General features: G+C 41.1%; 2 protein-coding genes across 2 annotated transcripts in view; one reads left to right on the plus strand and one right to left on the minus strand.

Annotated features, from left to right (window-relative positions):
* LOC131880842 (pseudouridylate synthase 1 homolog) overlaps window positions 1-19,938 on the minus strand; it is a gene marked incomplete in the record, with an annotated part of 21,234 nt that extends 1,296 nt beyond the window's left edge. Inside the window, 3 exon segments of the mRNA XM_059227557.1 lie at window positions 18,967-19,133; window positions 19,217-19,409; window positions 19,756-19,938. Of these exon segments, the coding sequence (XP_059083540.1) occupies window positions 18,967-19,133; window positions 19,217-19,409; window positions 19,756-19,813 (418 nt within the window).
* LOC131880844 (pseudouridylate synthase 1 homolog) lies at window positions 7-1,920 on the plus strand. Its single transcript, XM_059227559.1, has 3 exons — window positions 7-283; window positions 1,141-1,398; window positions 1,463-1,920. The coding sequence occupies exons 2-3, from the start codon at window positions 1,276-1,278 to the stop codon at window positions 1,856-1,858; spliced, it is 519 nt and encodes a 172-aa protein (XP_059083542.1). The 5' UTR covers window positions 7-283; window positions 1,141-1,275; the 3' UTR covers window positions 1,859-1,920.
* Window positions 19,939-21,641: the final 1,703 nt, after the last annotated feature.

The following is a 21,641-nucleotide window of genomic DNA, read 5'->3' on the forward strand; positions in this document are numbered from 1 at the left end:
GCTGTTGCAGTGCATGAAAACGACACCCTGACGAAAGTGAATGCGGAGTTACCACCCGCCATTCGTCTCCAAGGGGGTGAAACGCGTGACCAAGAATTTTCAAACTCAAAAGTCAGTTGCGATGCCCGGACGTACTTTACCTGATGCCCACTTTTGCGGTCTGTCCGTTGGAACAGACCGTGACCGAGCAGTACCGCATTGATGAGGACACCGCTCTCAGATGAACAAGATATTGGGACTCTTTGTGGGATCGCATTACTTACCACAACTACACGGCCGGAAAGTAAGAGCTAAAATTAACCAATTAGGGGCCTCTGGAACTGTTCCATAAGCATCTCCCGGCAGTTAGAATGAGGAATGTAGTGTCAATTCCATCGTAAAAATTTAATCCTTTCATAATATCAGAAGATTATGATTTTGTTTTGGTAAAACACGCTCTTCCATTGTACTGTTTATTGTAAAAACCACTCTGGACACCTTGTGGTGCATAATTAGAGTATGGGTTATTGTGGATACAAATGATTATAAAAACAAAACCGTTTGAAAAAAGCCGAAATGTGTTGAAATTTGAGTCAGGGCGGTTCGAAATTATGCCAAAACATTTAATGCAGTGTTTTATGTGTCTTTTTTTGTTGGGGTTAAGCACTTTTATCTTTGCGTTCATAAAAAATATTTAGGCATAAAAATACAATTGTAGTTATTTGTGAATTTTTTAGCCCTCAATAGAATATAGATTTTTGAGCCCTGGTTAAGACTTTCATTTGACCTTTGTCTGCAAACAAATTGATGCTAGACTTTAATCGATGAATCCTTGTCTTTTGATGAATTTAAAAAAAAAACCACAATTCTCTAATAGACAGAATTGATAACTCTTGACTATACATATATTGGAGCATAAAAAAATTTGCCAGGTTTTTGTGTCATTTCACTCCTGAGCATGACAATTCCTTGATGCGGAATAATACATGTCTTCTGCGAGATTGCAACCTGGCATATTATTATTTCGACCTAACTCCCAACCTTTTCTTCACGAGGACAATTTTCAATTTTTGTCAATCTGAACAAGTGTTGGTTCAAACTAAAGAGGGATTTTTTCTTCCAACTTCGTACAACTCACAAAGATTTTGGCTCCATTTCCAGATTGCCCATGGAGCCCTCGTCCCTCAGATTTATCACCGAGTTTGAGGCTGGTGAGCCATTTGAACAAAGTGGCCTGGAATTTGTCGTGATCAAGGTCAAAGGCCAGAGTTTCATGCTGCACACCAAATTCGCAAAATGATTGGAATGATGATCTCCGTGATGCGTGGCTACACAACCGAAGCGACCATTGAAGCCACATGGGCCAAAGATCGCATCGATATCCCAAGGGGCCCTGGTTTGGGTCTCATGCTCAACGAGGTAAATGTTTCCTTTGAATATATTGTCATATGATTGTCAAGTCAAGCTTCGGTTCGGTCCCTAGGTTCACTACGAAAGGTATAACAAACGCTTTGGCTCGGATGGCATCCATGAAGCTTTGACTTGGGATGAGCTCCAGGATGACTTGGAATCCTTTAAGAAAGATGTCATCTTCGCCGATATCATACAAACTGAGAAAGAGGAGAGGTCGATGTTGGATTGGGGATGGAACCTTCCTATTCATTCGTTTGAACCGAGGCATTTTGAATCCGTGGACTCGCCCAGAAACCCTCTGAGGCAGGCCAAAGGTCTTGTGGGCAAACTCAACGATAAAGATGCGGAAGAAGACGAGCAGTTACAGAAAGAGCAAAACGGAGCTGGTCATGATGCCGATGATGTATTTGAAGAAGCTAACACAGACCCAAAAGGGAAGAAGAAATGTGAAGTAGCGGAAATTTAAGCGTGAGCTCTTCTTGAATCATTTCATTATCCTATTTAAAGGAATATACGTTTCTGCGCATATCTTCTTGTCTTTTCATGTAGTACGGTTGACACGTAAAATTGCGGATACACAAAAGGGATCTCGATCAATTCCTCTTTTGAAAAGTTTGGCCAGAACATGTTCGTGATATGATATAAAGGGTTATGAAAGATGTGAACATGGGTTGCAATTATTAGAAACATGTTTAGTTTGAGCATCAGAACAAACATTTGTCGTGTTCATGCACGTTCATTTCAATAAAATGTGCACAGTTTTTGCAACGCCTATAACTTTCAGCTCTATTGAATTTTGAAAGGGGGGTCCATCAAAAAAAGTTAACGCAAAACACGGAAGACCTTTCAAATAACTCTAGTTCATCGGTGCGAATGACGAATAATAGAAAAGTTTTGCCAGTCAAGAATTCATCCAAGACACATCATTCGAATTCAATAGCTGAATTAATTACGTACATTATCGACCGGCTTGTGGTGCCCATACATTATTAATCATATCATTAGGGAATAATGTATCGAATACATTTATAACACTGAGCACGTCCTTCGATTCGCCCAAGATCACATCCGCAGGAATTGAAGATACAGGTCGTTTCCAATTCTTCCAAGCCATCCAAAGTGGCCTTGTCACTTCGTTCCCATCTCGCATGGCACAACACAAGATCAACTCGGCTCTTGTCAAGAGAACCTCGGGGTCAGTTTTCCAACGGATAAGCAGAGAAATCGGGCCGAACCGCCATAAACCCGGAATCGTTCGCGGTACAAGGAGAGCTCGCTTCGCGAGCGACTTGAATTTGCCGATTGTTGGCGAATCCTCGTCGGAATGGGGCTCGTGGACCACGACGATTGCCCGGCCGCGTCCCGGGCACCATTTGCATTTCCTCGCCGACGAATGGGAGCCTTGTTGGGACGGTTCTGGCCAAAGTGTTGTTCTCGAATGATGACATTGACAAGTTCTCAATGGCTTCCTCGATTTCCTTGCCTCCATGGTGTCTTCAACGGGTTGTTGCCGGGAGTGTCGAAGTAGATTTGGACGAACATTTGGAAGAAGAAGTACTGAATCACGGTCAGCAACATTTGCATAAACTTTTCCATTCAAATTCGGGATCATGTTCGATTTTAGACGTCATGATGTTGGGACGGCGAGAAGCGTTCTGAAGCTCATAATTTTACGGAATGCATTTCGAAGCTTAACGCAAAACTTGACGAATGAGATATTTGCTCTCAATTTGCAGTTATGTTGGGGGAAAACTAGTTGTGTTGATTTGCATAATTTGTACCCGGATAAATGGTCACTCCTCTTTAATCTTTTTCATAGACCAAGGAGGGATTGAAAAATATTTGACGATGAAAAATAAACCTAGGTTTCATTTAGTTCCAAAATGTTCTCATCTCTTTCTTATCATTTTGGGTATTCAGAGATGCCTGCATTTCATAAAACCAAGTATAAGATGGATAAAGGTAGGCCATCTACATATATCTGCCAAAGAACACTTTTTAAGAACATGTAGAACATTTTAAGAAATCTATGAAACATGAATTTAGCAATAATCCCTTTCCCCCCATGATCTTCTTCTGTTCATGTTCTCTCTCCGTCTCCTTCTCTTTGTCACAACATTATGCTTTCTTTCATCCCAGAGCTAGATGGATTCAATTATTGCATTTCGGAGGGACAAACGGTTTATTCGGACCCAAAACTAATATTTGTTCTCCACGAATTCAAAAGGAAGTCTACATCAACTGATCGGGGAGCGAAAACGCCCCACACCACCACACCATTCATCCTCTCGATCCTGGCCTGACGAAAAATATGAACCAAAGTTTTCTCAATAAAAACACGTCCTCTTTGGGAATGGCACCAACCCAGCAAGTCTCCAAGATTGGAGCGGTAAATAGCCAACCTCCTGGTATTCATTCCTCGTAATCAAGAATGAATGGCATTCTTTGAAACCATTTCATCATCTCTAGGGAAAGATGGTTCTAGGAACTTTTGCCATTCATGAAGCAGCACAAAATTGAGCATTGCAGCTCCATGGAAAATGAATTTGAACGCGTACACTTCAAAGATGTAAAGAGATTTGAGTCATGGTTTAGTCCTAAACACGGTTCACACTCTTATATGTTATGATGCGTACTCGTTTTGTGAGATCACTCCGGTGAAGTGTACTAACGAACAAAGATTTTGAGCCTGCAAGGGGTTCCACTTGCTATTGGTTGGTTTTACAGCTTATCCGTCACTTGTGTATCTAAATTACCCAAAAATCGAGAGAGGTGATGATGGAAGTCATGAATTCTTTGTGCTTAAAGCTTTCCAAGACATGATTCATTAATTCAAAATTGACTTGTAACATATGTTAAAGAGTGCGGCGCATTAGTTGCTGGCTTTAGAATTTGACTTGAAATCTCATTGCACTTTTTTACAATCAGATACACAACTATAAAAGTATTTTAGAAATATCTCTAAAAAATCACTGGATGTGAACTAGTTGGGGGGGGGCATACTTTAAGCATATATAATTTATCAGCACTCCTTTCAACATGTATCACTATAATCCATCACTGGCATGAATATATGGTTCCAGTATTAAAAAGTAAGTTCATTACTATACTGTGATCATGTTTTTGAGAGGATATTTACGGCCAATTTTTAAAAGTTTATACCGAAACTAACTACATCGAAGCAGGTCAAATGGGTCAAACAAATTCTTGGGTCAGAGATTTTCTAGTTTTTTTTTTTTTCGATTTTCCCATCTAACGGACTTTTAAGCCACACAATTGCCATTTTCAGGGTTATCTGTCAATCAATTTGCCACATCAATTGACTTTTGATCGGCACTGTTAAGAGTCAAATGTCGCTTATACTTAGAAAAATCTGCACCCTTAGTGACAAGTACATTTTTTTCGTTTGTGAATAATGCTTTTTAACCCCAAGACACATTTGACGATTTCATTTTCCCAAGACATGAGTCCCAACAGAATTCGCTGGAGATTGATTTTCTTGCCTCGTTCTGCTGAAAGGCACTTGAAGATTGTTTGAAGAAAAAAAATCTTGAGGGTGGTCTTCTGCTCTTGAAGTGTGGATGGTAGTCTGGGTAGAGGGTGCTGATGTGATGGAATTGGTGGTGGGCTTTGGAACCGGGATCGATGAGGGTCTCACTCCGTCTGCATAGCTCTCTTTTCTTTCTCTCTTTCATGGACAACAATCACACTTTGTACTGGAGGGGTATGAACTGCTTGGATTGCTGGGCAGTTGTATTTTAAAAGATTGGCAGAACACACCATTCAGATTGAGGCCAATCAAGACGTCCGACGATTCTGAAGAACTCGATTTGATGAAAAGAAGTGACATTTTTTCTTGGGGGGTAAGAAAACTTCAGGGAGATCATTTTTCCACCATTTGAGTAGCAGACAGCGAGTAAAGTGGAGCTATTAAAATGAGAACTGTCTGGTCTATGATTGCTCATCATTCGAGGGAGACAACATGCGATAATCGGCTACCAAAGATGTCGTGGATATCTAAGATAGGTTGGTTTTTTTTTGCCTGTTAAATGAGTGCAAACCGTGGGGTTTTATCCGTTCTAAAAACGAGGAACCCATTCCGTGGACCTAAGTCCAAGTGAAGAACTACAAATTGCAATATCCAGAGGTGACATTCAAGTTAGAGACATCCAAATGGACGAGGTTTAATCTACAAATTAACACACCTCTCTTCGCACTATGTACTAAAAACAACTGGCTATTCCATTCCGGCCTGGCGACAAAAATGTCTCTCGTAGCTTTCTAATTAGTTCCACTGACGAAATCATTGTGAAGACAAGTCGAGCCAACCCCAAAATATGTTATGTTCCCTCTCAAAACTCGATCTTCTAGATCAAAAATCGTTGAGAGTCAGTCGGGGACCTTCGAGCAACAGCACGAGGTGAGGTGGTATTAGGTAGTAGAAATCGAGGTGGACAAGATCTCAAGCCTATCATTAGGCAATTGACTCCACTTTGATTGTTTTTGACAGGAAACTCGAAATTGCTCTCAAATAGGGTAGTCACCAGTAACGCGAGCCGCGAATAAAACACGGCTGAAGAGTGGATTTTTATGACTTGAAAAGTGCCCGACATGTTTAGTTGCTCAAGTTGTTTTGCCAAAATTTCAACTCGAGCTGAAAAAAAATCTAGATCCTTGGGATTGATAGGCAAGAAAAATGATTTCTAATTCTTTCGATCCGATCCTACTTCCTTGCTTGACTTGGGAGGGAAGTGAGTTTGCGCGACAAATTTTCGAAGCAATTGTCTGCATTTTGAACAGCATGGTTTCTGGCAAATCACACCCATCTACTACCACAACCATGGCCATCAACCACGAAGACCAACAACCTCACTCCTCATCCCTTGAAGCGCATAGAGAGCGTAGATGTCATTCAGAGATGAGGTAATCTGCCTAGGAACACACCATTTGGTCGCGGAGCACCTTTATTCTGCACAACTGAAAAAATTAGGAATGGTCGCTTGACATCCTTGGTTTACCCCTCCATGAAAAAAACCAACCATATGTTGGGCGGATATGTCAGGACCCTATCTATTCCACTGTGTCTACCAAAAACTGACCGCAAACTCAAGTTCTAAGTTCCTGTGGCCCTGGTGAGGAATGGTATGGTTTGTTGATGGTTGGTCACTTTTCAAGTGGTTTGGGACAATGAATATGAAGATGGCAACTCGGTCCTGGCATTGGTGACCATCCCATTTCCAGTTCCCCAGCAACTGGTTGGACAAACTACCTCACCAATCAATGAAGATTGGAGTGTTGGTCAAGGACCGGAAATTGGCGCGTTCTTTACTGAACAGGTGAATATAACATTGGGTCAGGGTTGCACATTTGGTTTGAGGGAAGTAAATCTCGTTGTGGAGTGACATTCTGAGGAGGTTCAATCTAGAGTGAATGTAGACAGCAGATAATGACAGATGGGTCGCAGCCAGTCAAATTTTTCTCTGGAGCCAGCAAACGATGAGCCATTTCTCCTGAATTGGGTGTCATCTTAAGATGAAATTTCTCTAATCTTCTCGCCTCATTCTTGGGAAGCACCTCAGGGCATGTGAAGGGAAAATTCGTTTGATCTTCAAACCATGACTTATCTTCACTGGATATTTGAGGAATGAAATGCCATTCTTTGCTTGCCCTTTTTCACCCAAAATGGGTTGAAGGATAGCGGCATATTTAAGCAAATCTGTCAACAAGAGGGAATGAGATCTGCCATTATTGTCAATGATTTTCAGCCATGTCTTGAGACGAAATCGAAGCTGGCGCCGAGAATCATTTTTCTCTCATTCCAAAGCGTAAAAATATTTGAACATCCTGTATTACTTGGAGTCAGTGAAGCGTGTGTATATCCGAAAGACAATCCATTTAAGGCGTTAATATGTTTGTTTCAATTGTACCGCTTCTCAGGCCAAAATGAGGTTTACTCCGTAAGGGACCCAATCTTGAACACTGATTCCCCGAGTGCTGCGTTTGTTTTCAAGCTTCACGTGAGTTCCTCGTTTGTATCAAATAGCCGCTTTCAAAGTTGGTGTTCATCAATTTCATAAGCTATCGCCATCTTCTGTTCCAAAGGCTGTTCTCTTACAAGTGACTTGTCTGAAAGCCAAATTTTGGCGCTATTATGGAAGATTTGCCCAATGCTCCTATTTGAAAATGGTCAACGGATGATTAAGCTGACGTATGTTTCTATCTTTCAATTAGACCTGCAACATATGACATAGTAGGCTTTTCTCTAGGATTGTTTTTTGTTGGGACAGACATAGAAATAGAGCGGAGTTGAACTGAGAGCAAACAGTGATGCTTTTGTTGGGTTGCTTGTTTGTAATCCATGCTTCCTTAGATTCAAGACTGAACGTTTGGTAATTCTCAGTTTCATTCTTGACTCCATGAAACGCCCTTTTCACTTTCCTTGACCTCGATGCCTAGACTCATTAAAGACTATTGAGATGTGAGCGACACACGGAGTGTGCACCCTGTTGGAATTGGACGTAAAAATTAGGAAGCGTGGGGGCTGTTGCATGGCCCAAAGTAATGTTTTTAGTTAACCTATCATATGTTAAAGGTTACCACTTGTCAAAATGTGATGGTCTGGTAATTCTCATTATTACTTAGCAAAGCAAACAGTAAACGTGGAAATGACTAAGAGATGTGATTTTCAGCTCGAACTGTAAGATGGCGCGAGGTAAAGCACTCTCCTCCCGGCAGATTATTGTGATTTTCGTTTATCTTGAAATATTACTGTTACAGATTTGCTTCAAGTCGGTTTCAGCGACCTGTCCTGTAGTAATGAGTTGATTTCAGCATTTCAGCAATCTTCCCCCCCCCAAAAAAGTGCCTTTCTAACTCTGCCCCTGATAAAAAAAAATAGAAAAATGGCCCAATACCAAGTCCGGACGTCTTCTTGACATGACATCCATGCCCGTAACGGCTGGTCGTTCATAAACGTGACTCGGACACTCACCGTGATATTGCAGACTCCCAGGAACAGCTAGGTAGTACCCCGAGAGAGACTAGCTTTTCGTTTTGCTGACCTGGACTCGGAGGTTGGCATTTTGAAATGTTGAATGACATTTTGATAGATTAAGAGTAGAACAAGTTAATCCTAGGATTTTGAATGTTTTCTTGAGCCAGAATCTCTAGTATTTTGCTCGCTTTTCCATTGTCAAGAAATATTGCAGTTGAACTTTTGCCGTCCGAGTAAACTTGAGATTAGACTTCATACACTACATGATCTCGGGATATGCCTGTTGACTAATGTATGTATGAGTGTACGTACGATGTGCACTGTTAAGAAGACGCGTTGGGCTCGTATCATTTTAATTCATGCCAAGCGACATTGACACTTATTGGTTTTTCGATTACAACTTGCAGGGCTACTATGACCAGAAGCCCAGCATTCCAGGAACCAATTTCTTGACTTAAACGAAGATCCTGCTCTCTGTGCAATTAACCAGTGTGAGTTATGACCTGTCATTCAATCACAGCAAAGGCCAAGGGATTCCACACAAGATTTGTGAGTTTGTTTGATTATGGCTTGCAGTGGACGAGAGTTTAAAAGATGTGTACGAAGAGTGGCGTACCGGGTATTTAATATGACTGGCTTACCCTGATCAACATGTTCTGATCCTACTCTGTTCAGTTTTTTGCTGGTCATTAATTCACCCAGAGAGTGGGCCTATCAAAAAATGGAATGATCTCGCGACACAGACCGGATTGATCAAGGTTGACAACAGCAAAGGGTTCAACATGAACAAGAACTGCATCTGCTCTTCCAGCGAAATCGTTTGACACCAATTAAGCTACAGGAGGGTCAGAACTTGTGGCTAAGATATTGTTTCTCGATTCTGAAATATCCAAGACGGGACTCTCATTGCGATTGAAGAAAGGTAAAAGTTCGTTGCCTACTAGGATATGTACCTACTGTACATAATTTGATTACGAGATTCATGGACGCTCGCAACTCAATATTTCGAGTCCATGCTTTTCAGGGTAACTGTATGGAGTAGAGATTTTACAGAATGCTCTCGTTTTCTGATCGTTGAAGCAAGTTTTTGCCATGATTTGTCCGCAATAATAAGGTTCCACTTAGTGGCTGGCAAAATTTCATCATTGCATTGTCAGGCCGAAATAATGATCTAAATCCAGCTGGAGTGCTGTAAATGTAAGTAAGAGTTCTGGCAGGAGCTGATCAATTGAAACCGTTGGCTCATACATCTGAATCAGGGAAATGAAAGATCTTGCTTCCCACTTTTCCTTTCTTTCATTTAAAGATGTCCAGATTCCAGATGGTAGTTGTTGATCCATAGAGTTATAAAGGCGAGAGGTGACAAATTCATTTCCACCGCCATGTTTGTGAATCGTGTCATGACGTCTTATTTCTTTTTTGTCAACCTTTGTCTCTCTTAAACAACAAGGATCCAAAAATATCTTTGTTTTCTCTTTTATAATTAGACATGTCAGATGTCCTGTTTCCTGTTCGCTTATACTTAGATAATACGTTTGAATGACATTGTTGAAATTTTCGAGATAACAACGATGTCAATTTCTCATCGACTTCAATTCATGAGAAGGAAATGTACGAGAAATATCTTACTCATTTCGAGGACGTAAATAAATGAAAATGCCTTCGGTTGGTTTTCTCCGAAGGCGGGATTCGATCCCACGCCCTCTGGGGAACCATGTCGTGCCTCTATCGGGTACATTAGACCACTCAGTTACCATTGTTCCTTAGTTGATCTTTGAATTATTTTCTAATTCCCTTTTCAACTTATCCCATTTCACAACGATCTAAATCTTGGATGCTTTCTCTATGGTTGGTATCTCTATACCTCAATACGTAGAACACGTTTAAAGCCAGCATTATTGCCCCCTTTGGATAAAAAGAGGCCGATTCGTCTCAGTCAAGATCGGCTCTAAAGCAAGGTACAATATGGTATTCGAATAATATGTACCGCCACTTTGAATTCGAGAGGAAAAATGTTATGCAATCCCCTCTTCTTAATGGAAAGGAGACGACTTGAATGGGGAAGTAAGTAAACCACCGTTTGCTTATCTGGATTTTTCATCCGCAATTATCGACTGCGAATTTGTTCATTTATCTCTCATATTATGCATGAGTCTGGACAATGCCTCAATTTGTATCAAAGCAAATGTTCTAATCGGGTTTAAAAACCAGGCTATAAGTATTATGCATAGCGTTGGCAAACGAACAACCAAATAGGTATGACATGATACGCGTGTAATCAGCCAGGAAATAAATAATTGAAACCCAATGAACACTCCGAGCCTTCTCGTTAGCTTGAATAGTGAGTGAATACATCGACATTGTGACGAAAGAGGAACAAACTAATTACTCTAATCATCCGCATGAAGGTGTATGCAAATTGCAGACCTACATCGCGCCTCTCAATTTGGCCAAATAGTCGATCACACTTATCTTTCACTAGGCATGACATTCCATACACGTTCTAAGGGCAAATTCAATATCTGGAGGCTATTTATTGTGATCCCAAGTTGAGACTCATTTCTCATCGGAAATCAGGGCTAAAAGAGTTGCATTCGCGGCCCTTTCCCTGTCCTTGTCCTTGTCATTGAATTGTAAAATGCCACCAGCCTCCAGCCCTCAACCCTGCATAGTGTGTTCTGCACTACTTGTGAACAAGCCATACAATCATCATGCCTCATTGAATGCCAATCAGCCAAACCAATTTCATCCCGACGATCAACATAGTAACACGTAATCTAGGAATGCGATCCCCGCCATCGCCGAAATAGTTGGTTAATGCGGCGGATCCCAAAAAATTCGAGTAAGCCACCTCCGTTATTTGAACTTTACGAGACGAGTTCGTGAATCTTGGAACATTTAAACGCTACGGTAATTATTTGCGGTTTTTTAAGGAACGATCTGTATGATCGCCTTGTCGAGGAGACCATTTGATAACGAGTCTGGGAATTTGCTTTCAACAGAACATGATCGATCCGTGTGGTAAGGAGTCCACTTTCACGTTGATAAACGATCCATCCTTCCGCAGAGTTTGAATATGGCACCCGCATTTGATACATTATTCAAGGGCAAACCGGAGGTCGACTCAAATGCTCGCTCAGGTTGAAATGAAATGGCCGGAAGTTCATCACAACAGAATTGAAATTGAAAATGTTGCCAAAGCTTGGCGGCACAATGTAACTTGGATGTGCTTTGAACATACGAACGATCATGGATGTAATTGATGCTCAGGGTCATTCGTTGTGTCACCTAATTAACTTTCACACGAGGCCAGGACTCTTGGATTGGTCAGAAAGAGGTGACGTTTGTGTTGATCATCAGTTCATCATTCTTTCAACATCATCATCACCACCATCATGATTGTAGTCGTCGTTGTCGTCGTTTGACTCGATTTCATGGAGTGTCTGTCCAGTTTCAGCTCTTGCCCAACTCCACATCTCTGGTTGGGCCAATTTTCTAGTGTCATGCTCTGTGAACTTTCATCCAAAAAGCACATCTCTCGTCAGATTTCACCTACAAGCCTGGCTTTTCACTTTTGTCACGTCAATAACGTCCAGTCCATCCAATATTGTTTCAGGTGAAATCTCCTTCTATCCAACGACATCATTTTCAAAATGTTCATCGTGAATATCGAATGACGGATTACGTAATCCCAACTCATCATTGAAGTGGACATGACAACAGAGCAAAGGCATTAACCAGCCAACCATTGTTGGTCTCGTAACTGAAGTAGCCACTTCCCCCGGCATATATTAATATGAATCCCAGCCACACTATTTGTGCCATTCTAGAGTTGCATGGCCAAATTTGATTTGTCAACTTTATCATCCCTGCAATGATAGCTCATATAGTTCACAAAGCCATTGACAAGCTAACTTTAGCATATTACTGCAATTTTACTGCATTTCTGAGTGAGCCAATATCACGCTTCCTGTGATGGTGTAATGTACTGTACAGTAGTTACAATGTCCATATAAAAATGGCCATCCTTGCCAACGCTCTCAAGGCAAAATTTTCTCGTCCGTCCCTATAAGCCACTTATCCTCCTCCTCGATTGACTTTCAAATGGCAACCTTTGGATGGTTGCTAAATGCTTCCTCACAACAGACAATTTGCATCTGATTTAAACATCTATCCACTTCAAGTAAGGGTGATGCAGTTTACTTCCACGTCACGTCTCCCTCAGATGCACAACTCTCATGAGTGACATGATAGAAGTACAAAACAGTAACACAATCAAGAAAGAGTGTGGCTGAAGTGGGAATGTTTCGATTAGGGGCAGGTTTCTCGTGAAGCTTCAGTAATCATTAAAATGGCTGAAAAAAATCACACGCGATGGTCGTCTCTCCAGATCCAGGGTGCAAGTCATCTGTGAGCGACCACTGGATCCGCTTGAAAAGATAAGTTTTACGTACGTCCAAGTGTGAGTAAACAAAAGAGGAAGCCCTTAACTTTTCTGTAATTTAAAAGGATTGGAAGCTTTTTATTTCTTCGAACATTGTGGCGTAACAAAGCCAAAACTCGCCATTTAATTTTAGATTTACAACATTTTTTTAAGAGTATCGAACACATTTGCGATGGGCAGAGATCCTTGATGGGAGGATGGTGATTTTGCGATCAATTCTTGCCCAGGATGAATTGAACAGTTTTAGCTGGATTGGCAACTCAGTCGTGTGAAAACACTCTACCTTCTAAATGGTAGATGATCATCCTCAAAGACGATATATTCCATTGTTGGACCAAATGTTTACGGGTTATAAAAAAAAATCGTTCTGTCAGTATGTTTTCCTCTTTTCCGCTTCTAAACAAATTTACCAATTTGAGTTACATTTCAAGCTCTCTCAGATATTGCTACGTTATTGTTTTTAAATATAATCCTATTTCCTAAGAAACTAGACATTGACAATCCTTGCCTCCGCAAGTCTTTCCAAAGCTTTAATCGAAGCAAATCAAATTAGTCCAATTAAAACATTGTTGACACCTAAAAAGTATCCCACAGCGAGTTGAAGGGTTCATTTTTCATTTTTATCTATAGTTCATACCCAGTCTTACGGGCAATCTTTGTTATCTTTCCTTTTTTTCTTTCTCTCAAGCGATCAAAACATTTTCATCAACAAACACGCCTTCGATGATGAAATCTCTCGAGTTCTAGCATGAGATGGACAATGACAATATCGTCACTTTACAATCGAGTATCCTTCATCTGGTGCGAGTGTAGTGATAGTTTGTCGTCATTCGCGAGTCCGCGTCCTCTTTTCGCTAGACACGACAGAACCGTCCTGAAATAGCGGGGCGTTGCAAAAAAGCCAAAAAAGTCAGTCCACATTGAACATCATTTTCATCAATTTCAGTTGCAATTAGTCACAAGTACAGGATACACACGGATTCGCTCAGACATTGTCCAGAGAGTGAGCAACTTTCGTTTAGACTACGCTGTCACTTTGAAAGGGCTTCTTCTCAGTCTCGTGCCAATCGAGAAAGAACACTCCCACTTCTCTGCTTCCAAACAGCGGAATTCTTAGAGCGGGATTTACCTCAGACCCAAGTGCAAGTGTGTGAATGTGACTCCTTAGTTTGACTTGCAGTTAGTCTTATCTAAGAGATTTGCCATTCTTAATTTGGCCAAATAGTCGCCACTTCACACGTTCCACGAGGAGAACATTCAACGACGATCAACCCACACTAGTACTACATACGTACACTCCAAACAGTGGAGAGTCTAATACTGCATACAACACAATAACCTAATTCGTGACTGAAATTCGAGACCCTCACTCGGAATCAGTGATATTCGAGCAACCTGAGTGCGAACTGGTCCAGGAAAAAAGTCAATGAGAGCTTTACATACACTCGTTCAGAGAATTTCTCATTGACTTACCGTGTACGTAACAGAGTGAGATAATCATGTTCAGAGTGATTATGATGTTGGTGGTGGTGGTGGTGGCGGTGGTGGTGGGACCGGTGTTGGTGGTGACTGTGACTGCGGGAAACGAGAAAAGCTAATCACAGTTTTCACACACTCACAGACTCACTCGCTCACTCACGCACTCACTTTACTCAGAGATAAACATTGAAACCAGTGAGCTCCACGAAATATGGGTGGCAAGACAAAGAAAGATCGGAAGAGTATCTCCGGCTTCATCCGGAGCATCTTCTTCCAATCACCTACGGCCAAATCCTTGGACAAGAACAATAAGAATAATAATCACTCCTCGGCGAATCCCAATGCCCATGGACTTGGGGAGCCCATCGAGTTTGGTGTGGGAGAAACGGAGAAATTGAAGCATTTTCAACGTGCTCGACCGCCCGCCAATCGTCGACCGCCACGGGCTTTGAACCAGCAAAGGAGTCAGTGTCGACAAAGTGTCCAAAGTATGCCTAGTATCGCTGAGAACCGGGAACTGCAGTCCCAGGAGCCTCGACTGCCTTACCCTCCTCCACAACATTCAGAATCAGAGGAGAAAGCCCACCACCCTTCGGGCGTGCCATCCCCACCGCCAGCCAAAGACAAGCCCGTGAAACTGAGGGCGGACATGTCAGAAGAAATCAATACTCAGAAGCGAATGAGTCAATCGGTCCCGAATCTAAACTCAGACACACACGACGACAGGGATGCCAAACGAGCGTCCAGAAAGAAGCACCACGAGCGAAGGTCATTTTGGAACATCTTCAACCGGTTTCCGAAGCGACCCATGGAGGGCTCGAATTCCGATTGGATATTAGTTCAGACCGTGGAGGGCACATTAGACCGTGACTCCACGGATGGCTTGGTCCAAATCAAGGACGAGAACGAGATGGAGCATGATGTTCAGAATGAAGTGACCCATGATGGTCAGAATGACATGACCGAGTTACGGAAGAACAGTCGCAATCTCGAGACTAATCTCCTCCCTTCACCCACGATTCGAGCCCAGAGCCTTAAAATCGAGACCAATCTGGGACAATGCAATACGACGACCTTGAGCGAGCTCCTCAAGGCCACGCACCACATGTCCATGCCAGCCGAGGCTGTTAACTGATCATGTCAACCTATCCAAAAACCCTATCCAAAACATACATAAACACGCCAAAGAAGACCTTTTCCAACTCTGCGGGCGTCTGATGATGTTGCACTACAGTGTAGAAAAAAAAATGCAATTCAACCCGACATGAAAGCAATATTTGATCGCCAATACATACTGAAAACAAACAAACAAACGAAACTGACTCAATTTTGTCGGATGAGTCGTATTCCCTTGGGAAATCCATGTGATTTAAATGTTTTAGCGCCGTTGGATTCCTTGGAAGCTCGTACCACTAGGAAGATACGCATTGACAAGTGATAGATTCACATATTCAGTACTTTACTGTGAAAATGAGTCACTCCTCTATAGGGCGAAGCAACCTCGTACTTTACAGTTATTGTTATCCAAATGTAAGCCTCATGATTGGTATTAGACGCAAGTAGACGCAAGGAACTCCCTCAAAATTACAAGGCAGGGGAGACCAAATTGATCTTGCTTTTATTTAGCAGCGCTACACTCTACGATATGGATAGGTAATAACCTTAGTTTTTATAGATATGGATTGGCAGAAGTATTCTTTTTCGCTCCTTGCTTGAAATTGTATCCTAATTAAAAGCTTTCAACAAGATGGTATATCACGGGTCTAAAAATTTCAAGCCAATGCAGAGCATTGGTAGGAGGCGTGGGGTAGTGGTTAGTGCAGTTTCCTAACAGGAGAGGGGTCCCCGGTTCGGTTCTCTTTCCCGACCTGTCTCAAGGTAACTTTTAGACGCTAACCACACCCACAGACAGAGGACGAATCTGATACGGTTTTTTTCTTTTTGGTTTGGTTTTTCACGGACTTTTCTAACCGCTACAGGTAATTTAATCCCCAGTGCTAAAAATGAAAGGTTAAACGATCTAGAACACTGCCTATTGGAATTATATACGGGCGATGTGATGCTCAAACGGCACTAGACAAGTCAGACACAAGATAAGGGGATGTTATCAAAATAAATACACTTTGAACTGTTTCATTAAGTTCTGACAGAAATACTCAAATATATCTATCTATCTCACAAAACCATAACAAACAATTTTGCTTTTATCGCATAATCAGAGTGCAGAAAGGAATAAAACCCACATGGCAAAAGCACATTTAACGAAATACGTTTCACCCTCTGGAATGAGATTAGTAATGTACGAAGAAGAAAGTTATGTTTTTCAACTCTTTTTAAGTCTCGGTAAGTAGGGATCTCCTCATAACTCATTCCTTCAAAATGATGCCCGATATGAATCAAAATCTCCGGGGAATTGATCAAAAACCGGTTTATTGTACGGTTTGGCCAACCAAGTGGTCGGTCGGCCGACCTCCAATGTCAATAAATCTATGGCTTAACCTACCTTCAAACTTCATTATCTTAGAGGACTACACCTAAATCTTTCATAGATGAGACCTGCTCAATATTTTTTCCTCCATTATCTACAAGTGGAGTATTCAAAGTCGTTGACCTAAAGGTCATTGAGCTGGATCTAGTATGGCCTTCGTGCTGAACGTCTGCCGGGGGTTTTGCCAACGCCTAGAGCGCTCTGCTGCGGCAAAGGAGTTAATGATTAATAAAAATTTCATCGAATAACTCAACAGAGCAACATGAAAGAATAAAATCCAAAATCAATGGTGAAAAACAAAAGTCATGTCAAGTACAAGATAGAAAGGTCATATGGGGTCAATCTTTTTGGAACACAAGGTATAACTGTGTCAATCACAGAGAATAGCCAAATGATCAAAAAATTTTTTTAAAATTATTTTACATAGTAAACCGGGGTCCGAAAGTATACAATCTCTTGCCATCGGACTTGAGGCGAGTCTTTGTTACATCTGACCCTGCCTTATCTTTTGAAAATGATCCAGACAAGCACTCATATTTGTCCAAAATCCCTAATCAACTCTATGTTCAGGGGCTTAATTGACACATTGAAGTAGCAGCTGCACGATGAAAAGCAGCACAAATTTTGGGAGGTCATTGGGGAACTTTTCAAAACAATAAAGGTACTAAAAATCCAAGATATAAATTTCAATATTGGACAAAAACAGTTTCTAAGGTTTCAAAAATTTTATTGCAAAAATACGAAATTCTAAAAACAAAAAAATCAGCCTCAAAACGGCCTTTTTCTTCCAAAATTAGTTTTTATGCATGTTAATGAGTGAAACTTAGACAGTTTATAAAAATACCTACCTACATGAACCATTCCTTACATGGATAAAAGAACTGAACCTTCAATTTAATCCCTCAGCAAAGAGATATGAAGCCTCAAAAATAGGAGTGATCTCTCAAAATTGGAAGATGAAGTCATTTTCCTTTCCCGCTTCAATGAGTCAATAGATCGGCTAACACCAATTCGTTGGTAGACTAAGTGTTTTTCGATTGTACCTGACCATTTCTCGTTATGGTTTGTTTTTAACTAATCAGACATGACATTTTTTACATTGAATGACTTTCTTTGTAGCCTACCTATCTTACCTAGGAGATAAGATTCCCAATAAGCTATAATCAATTCTCAAAATGAATAGTGAAAGAGTCTAAATGATATTCTGGACATTGATATTCCAAATTTTGCTTGACTCGCTTAGTTCAGATTAAGCCAAATGACTTGAGTCCTTTACTCAACTTATGACTGCTCAAAAAACTATTTTTATAATAATAAATATTTATTGCAAAATTGCTTTTCATTGGATCAGATTTTTTGCACTTTATTTGATATACAGTAAATATTTCTGACTTTTTCTCTGTCTGGGTTCCTGGTTGAAAAAACTATTTTCAATTTATAAAACAAATCAGTCTATTCAAATCACCTTTTAAGGGTTACATCTTACATGGTCAATTCTTGACGGATCTAGGTCCGATTTTGAAGAAATCTAATAAAATATGTTTTTAAGAGAACGGCCAATTTCTCCAATTTGAGTAAAAGACTGGAGTGCCCTTGGACTCTAGTATGGACTCGCTCCAGCACTACTTTGACCAAAGGGAAAAAGACAAAGAAGTGGAACTAATGACTTTTGGGAATTCCCTTTAGCTTACAACAATTAATGTGCTATTTTGTGACTCATTGGGTTTGTCTGCTCTGCATTGTCACAAAAAGGGCATTAAAATAATTCATTTCATAAAGCTCACGTGAATGACATTTACTAAGAAAGTCATTTCAAAAGAAAGAAAGTGTATAACACTCTGAGCATTTGCTTTATAAGAGGCATTGTCGTTTCATTAGATCCGTTATCGTTAAAAAAGGTGTCAGTTTAGCAATGTTTTGGCTCTACTAAATATTCATTCTAGAGAAACTGATTGGTAGGCAGGGGTTTAACTTCTTGCTTCTTTTATAAAGATGTTGAAACAAATTCAAAATGGCCATTTCCAATAGCTTTTAATCAGTTTCAAAACATTTAGGTTGTTTTTAAATATATCTGGGCAGATATTATTTTCATGATTCGCCTCGAAAACATCAATACTTTCTTAGCTTCTAATGAGCATTGGCTTGTTAATGATAACCTTCAGAACTTACGCATCTTAAGGGATATGATCATTTTGATGGCCGAGACACCTTTGTCAGTTCGCGAGGCTCGTTGGAAGAACGATTTCTGCATATTGTCATACCATTCCGATGGAATAGCGCCCGCATCTCGAAAGGCCCGCAGCAGTTCCTCTTCGATGGTAGGACAACTCGGGTTCCTATAAGCCAAGGCAAATGAAATACAACTGGATGACATTCTACTGTCCCTCGGGACTGGAGGCGCTCAATCTGTCTCACTCACCGTTGCATGCCGTAATAGTTTATACCACTGAAGGACACTAAACAGGCCACTTTCTTAGCCTTGCGCCAAGGATATTCGGCCTTGGGCTCCTCCTCAACAGGAGATTTTACGATGGGCGACACCTCATCGGACATGATAGTGGCCAAAGCTCGGAGACGAATCAGACCTGGACGAGGATGAAGCAAGAAGGAACCTGCAAAGCCAGTATACATTCAGATTCATTCGCGTTTTCTGGACACCAATATTCAGAAAATAGGCCCTTTCTAATACTTAGTTCCCCTTCAATATTTGCCACCAATTTGTTGGTATCTCAATTTTTTGAGTTTATGGTTAACGGATTTAGGATTCAATTATTAGGGTCACTGTTGTGTATAACATCGTTTAAATTAGGTTAAGTTCATTTGAAAAAGGTAGGATCGCTCACAAGTTGGTAAATCATAACATGAGATGTTCATCTGAAATATGGTTGGGTGCCACATTGGTTTAGCCAACCGCCAACCACTCATGGAACAACCCCAGAATGCAAGATGTAGGCCTACCTAGAGGGGACCGCCAAGTAGAGGTCCCATTCAAAATTCGAAGGCCCCACCCCGACATACACGCAACCAAAATTTGCCCAGGTATTCAATGGTCGCAAATGATAACTTTCGTTTCGACTGAGGGACGTGTAAGGCAGCCTGGGATCAAATTGCCATAAGTGAGTTCCATGTGCGGAACACGTTGTTTACCTTGGAGTTGAATCACAATCAGGGTCTCCAGATGGAATGCCAATATGGGGCAAAAATCGCAAGACTTACAAAATCAATTTCGTTGATTAAATTCACTTGAAATGGGGCGAGAAAGCCTTCTGAACGCAAACGCCGCTTGGTTTTGAGGACCAAAAAAAAACATGAAAATGAACATCTTTTCACCCATTATCAGCTTCGGTGAGGCTCAACAATTCAGAATATGTCTTTTTAAGGCAATTGATGAAAGCGTATGAAATTTCAGAAAATGCTACTCGCAATGGCGTACGTCGAGATCACGTTCTAATGTTTGACGCTAGGGTGAGCTAGCGAGGAGATGTGCCAACAAAACACAAAGCTACATGGCGTAGAACTAAAGTTAAGGGCAGAACAAAACGCTTTGCACAGGCTCCTAGCCCTGTCTTGCTCTCCTTTTCTTGTACATCGAAGCCTACTCTCCAGGCCCACTTGAACCTGATATCGATGGAAAGCTTCACATGGGCATTAATAACTTCAAGCACTTTGCCACCAGTTTCTTCAGGTTGACCCGATTTAGTGTAGGACTCTTAGATTTGGGAACTTACCGGAACACAATTTTCAAATTAGCTACGTTGTGGAGCCCGTTGTAGCCCGTTTAATGTCCAGGATTTTTAAATTGGCAATCTAGCTTCTTGTAGCCCAAACTAAGACTGATTTTGAAGCAACACTTAAGTCAAACAACACCTGAGTGACCCAATGATGAGCTGGGTTTCTAGGCACTCTCTACCCACGCTACCTCTGACGGGAAAATAATCCCTGACTTGTGCCATTGTTTCTCGACAATGTTCCCCTGAGGCGAGTTTTTTTAAACGATCGTACCTGTAAGTTAAGGCTTGGACGTTACCCAAAACGAGCCTTTGCTCACCGCTTTGGCGAGTATAGTTTCATATCGATTAACGTCCATACTCTTAACTCCAAGGTATAAGCTATAACAACCTGGCCTCTGAACTCAAAGTTCCACTCCAGCAACGCAACAAGTACATTTCCACCAACAGCAGATCAGCAGAAAAACAATGCCAATATTTAAATGATTGAAGATCTCCATTTTCAACTCGCTGCCAACAAGCAGAATACCTCCTCATATTGATTCCAGACATCTCATTACGTCTTTGAAGAATCAGTTGCCTGACAATTTTTGCTTTTTCGGGTATGGTTTGGGTTTTCACGGGCTTTTCTAACCGTTTCACGGTATGCAAGTCTAACAAAGGACTGACTTGAGTTGGCAGTTGTGTTAAAAGACCGATCTAGTCCTTGAATTGGGAGCTGATTTGAAATGCAAGTAAAAAATGTGTCCAAGTCTGACTTGAAAAAAGCTACCAGATCAATAGCACCTATGTATTCGTTACAAATACTAGAAGGAAGCATATTCAACGATGAAAGTGCCCAAGAAGGAAGAGAGGTGGTCTTTATTGTTCCAACTAGCTTGGATTCTCGAAAAGAAAATATTCCTTTCAAATACTAACAAAAGAAAGCCTTTTTCCTTGAAATTCTAGTTTACAGTGGAAAAGATTTGCATTGCAATTGTCCAAATCTCCACCAAAATCACTTATCCTTCTTTTTGTACTTTTTGGGCGAAGTGGAATTTTGAACACCCCAATACACTTATTCCAAATTCGCAAAGCTCTTACGAAAACGCAAGACATGGAGGCACTGAGCATAAG

Source organism: Tigriopus californicus, chromosome 5 (assembly GCF_007210705.1).
Source record: "Tigriopus californicus strain San Diego chromosome 5, Tcal_SD_v2.1, whole genome shotgun sequence".
NCBI classification, from domain to species: domain Eukaryota; kingdom Metazoa; phylum Arthropoda; class Copepoda; order Harpacticoida; family Harpacticidae; genus Tigriopus; species Tigriopus californicus.

Coding starts and splice junctions, on each gene's coding strand:
- LOC131880844 (XM_059227559.1), top strand. CDS start 1,276: ATGATTGGAATGATGATCTCCGTGATGCGTGGCTACACAACCGAAGCG. Junction 1,399..1,462: donor TGGGTCTCATGCTCAACGAG/GTAAATGTTTCC, acceptor TTCGGTCCCTAG/GTTCACTACGAAAGGTATAA.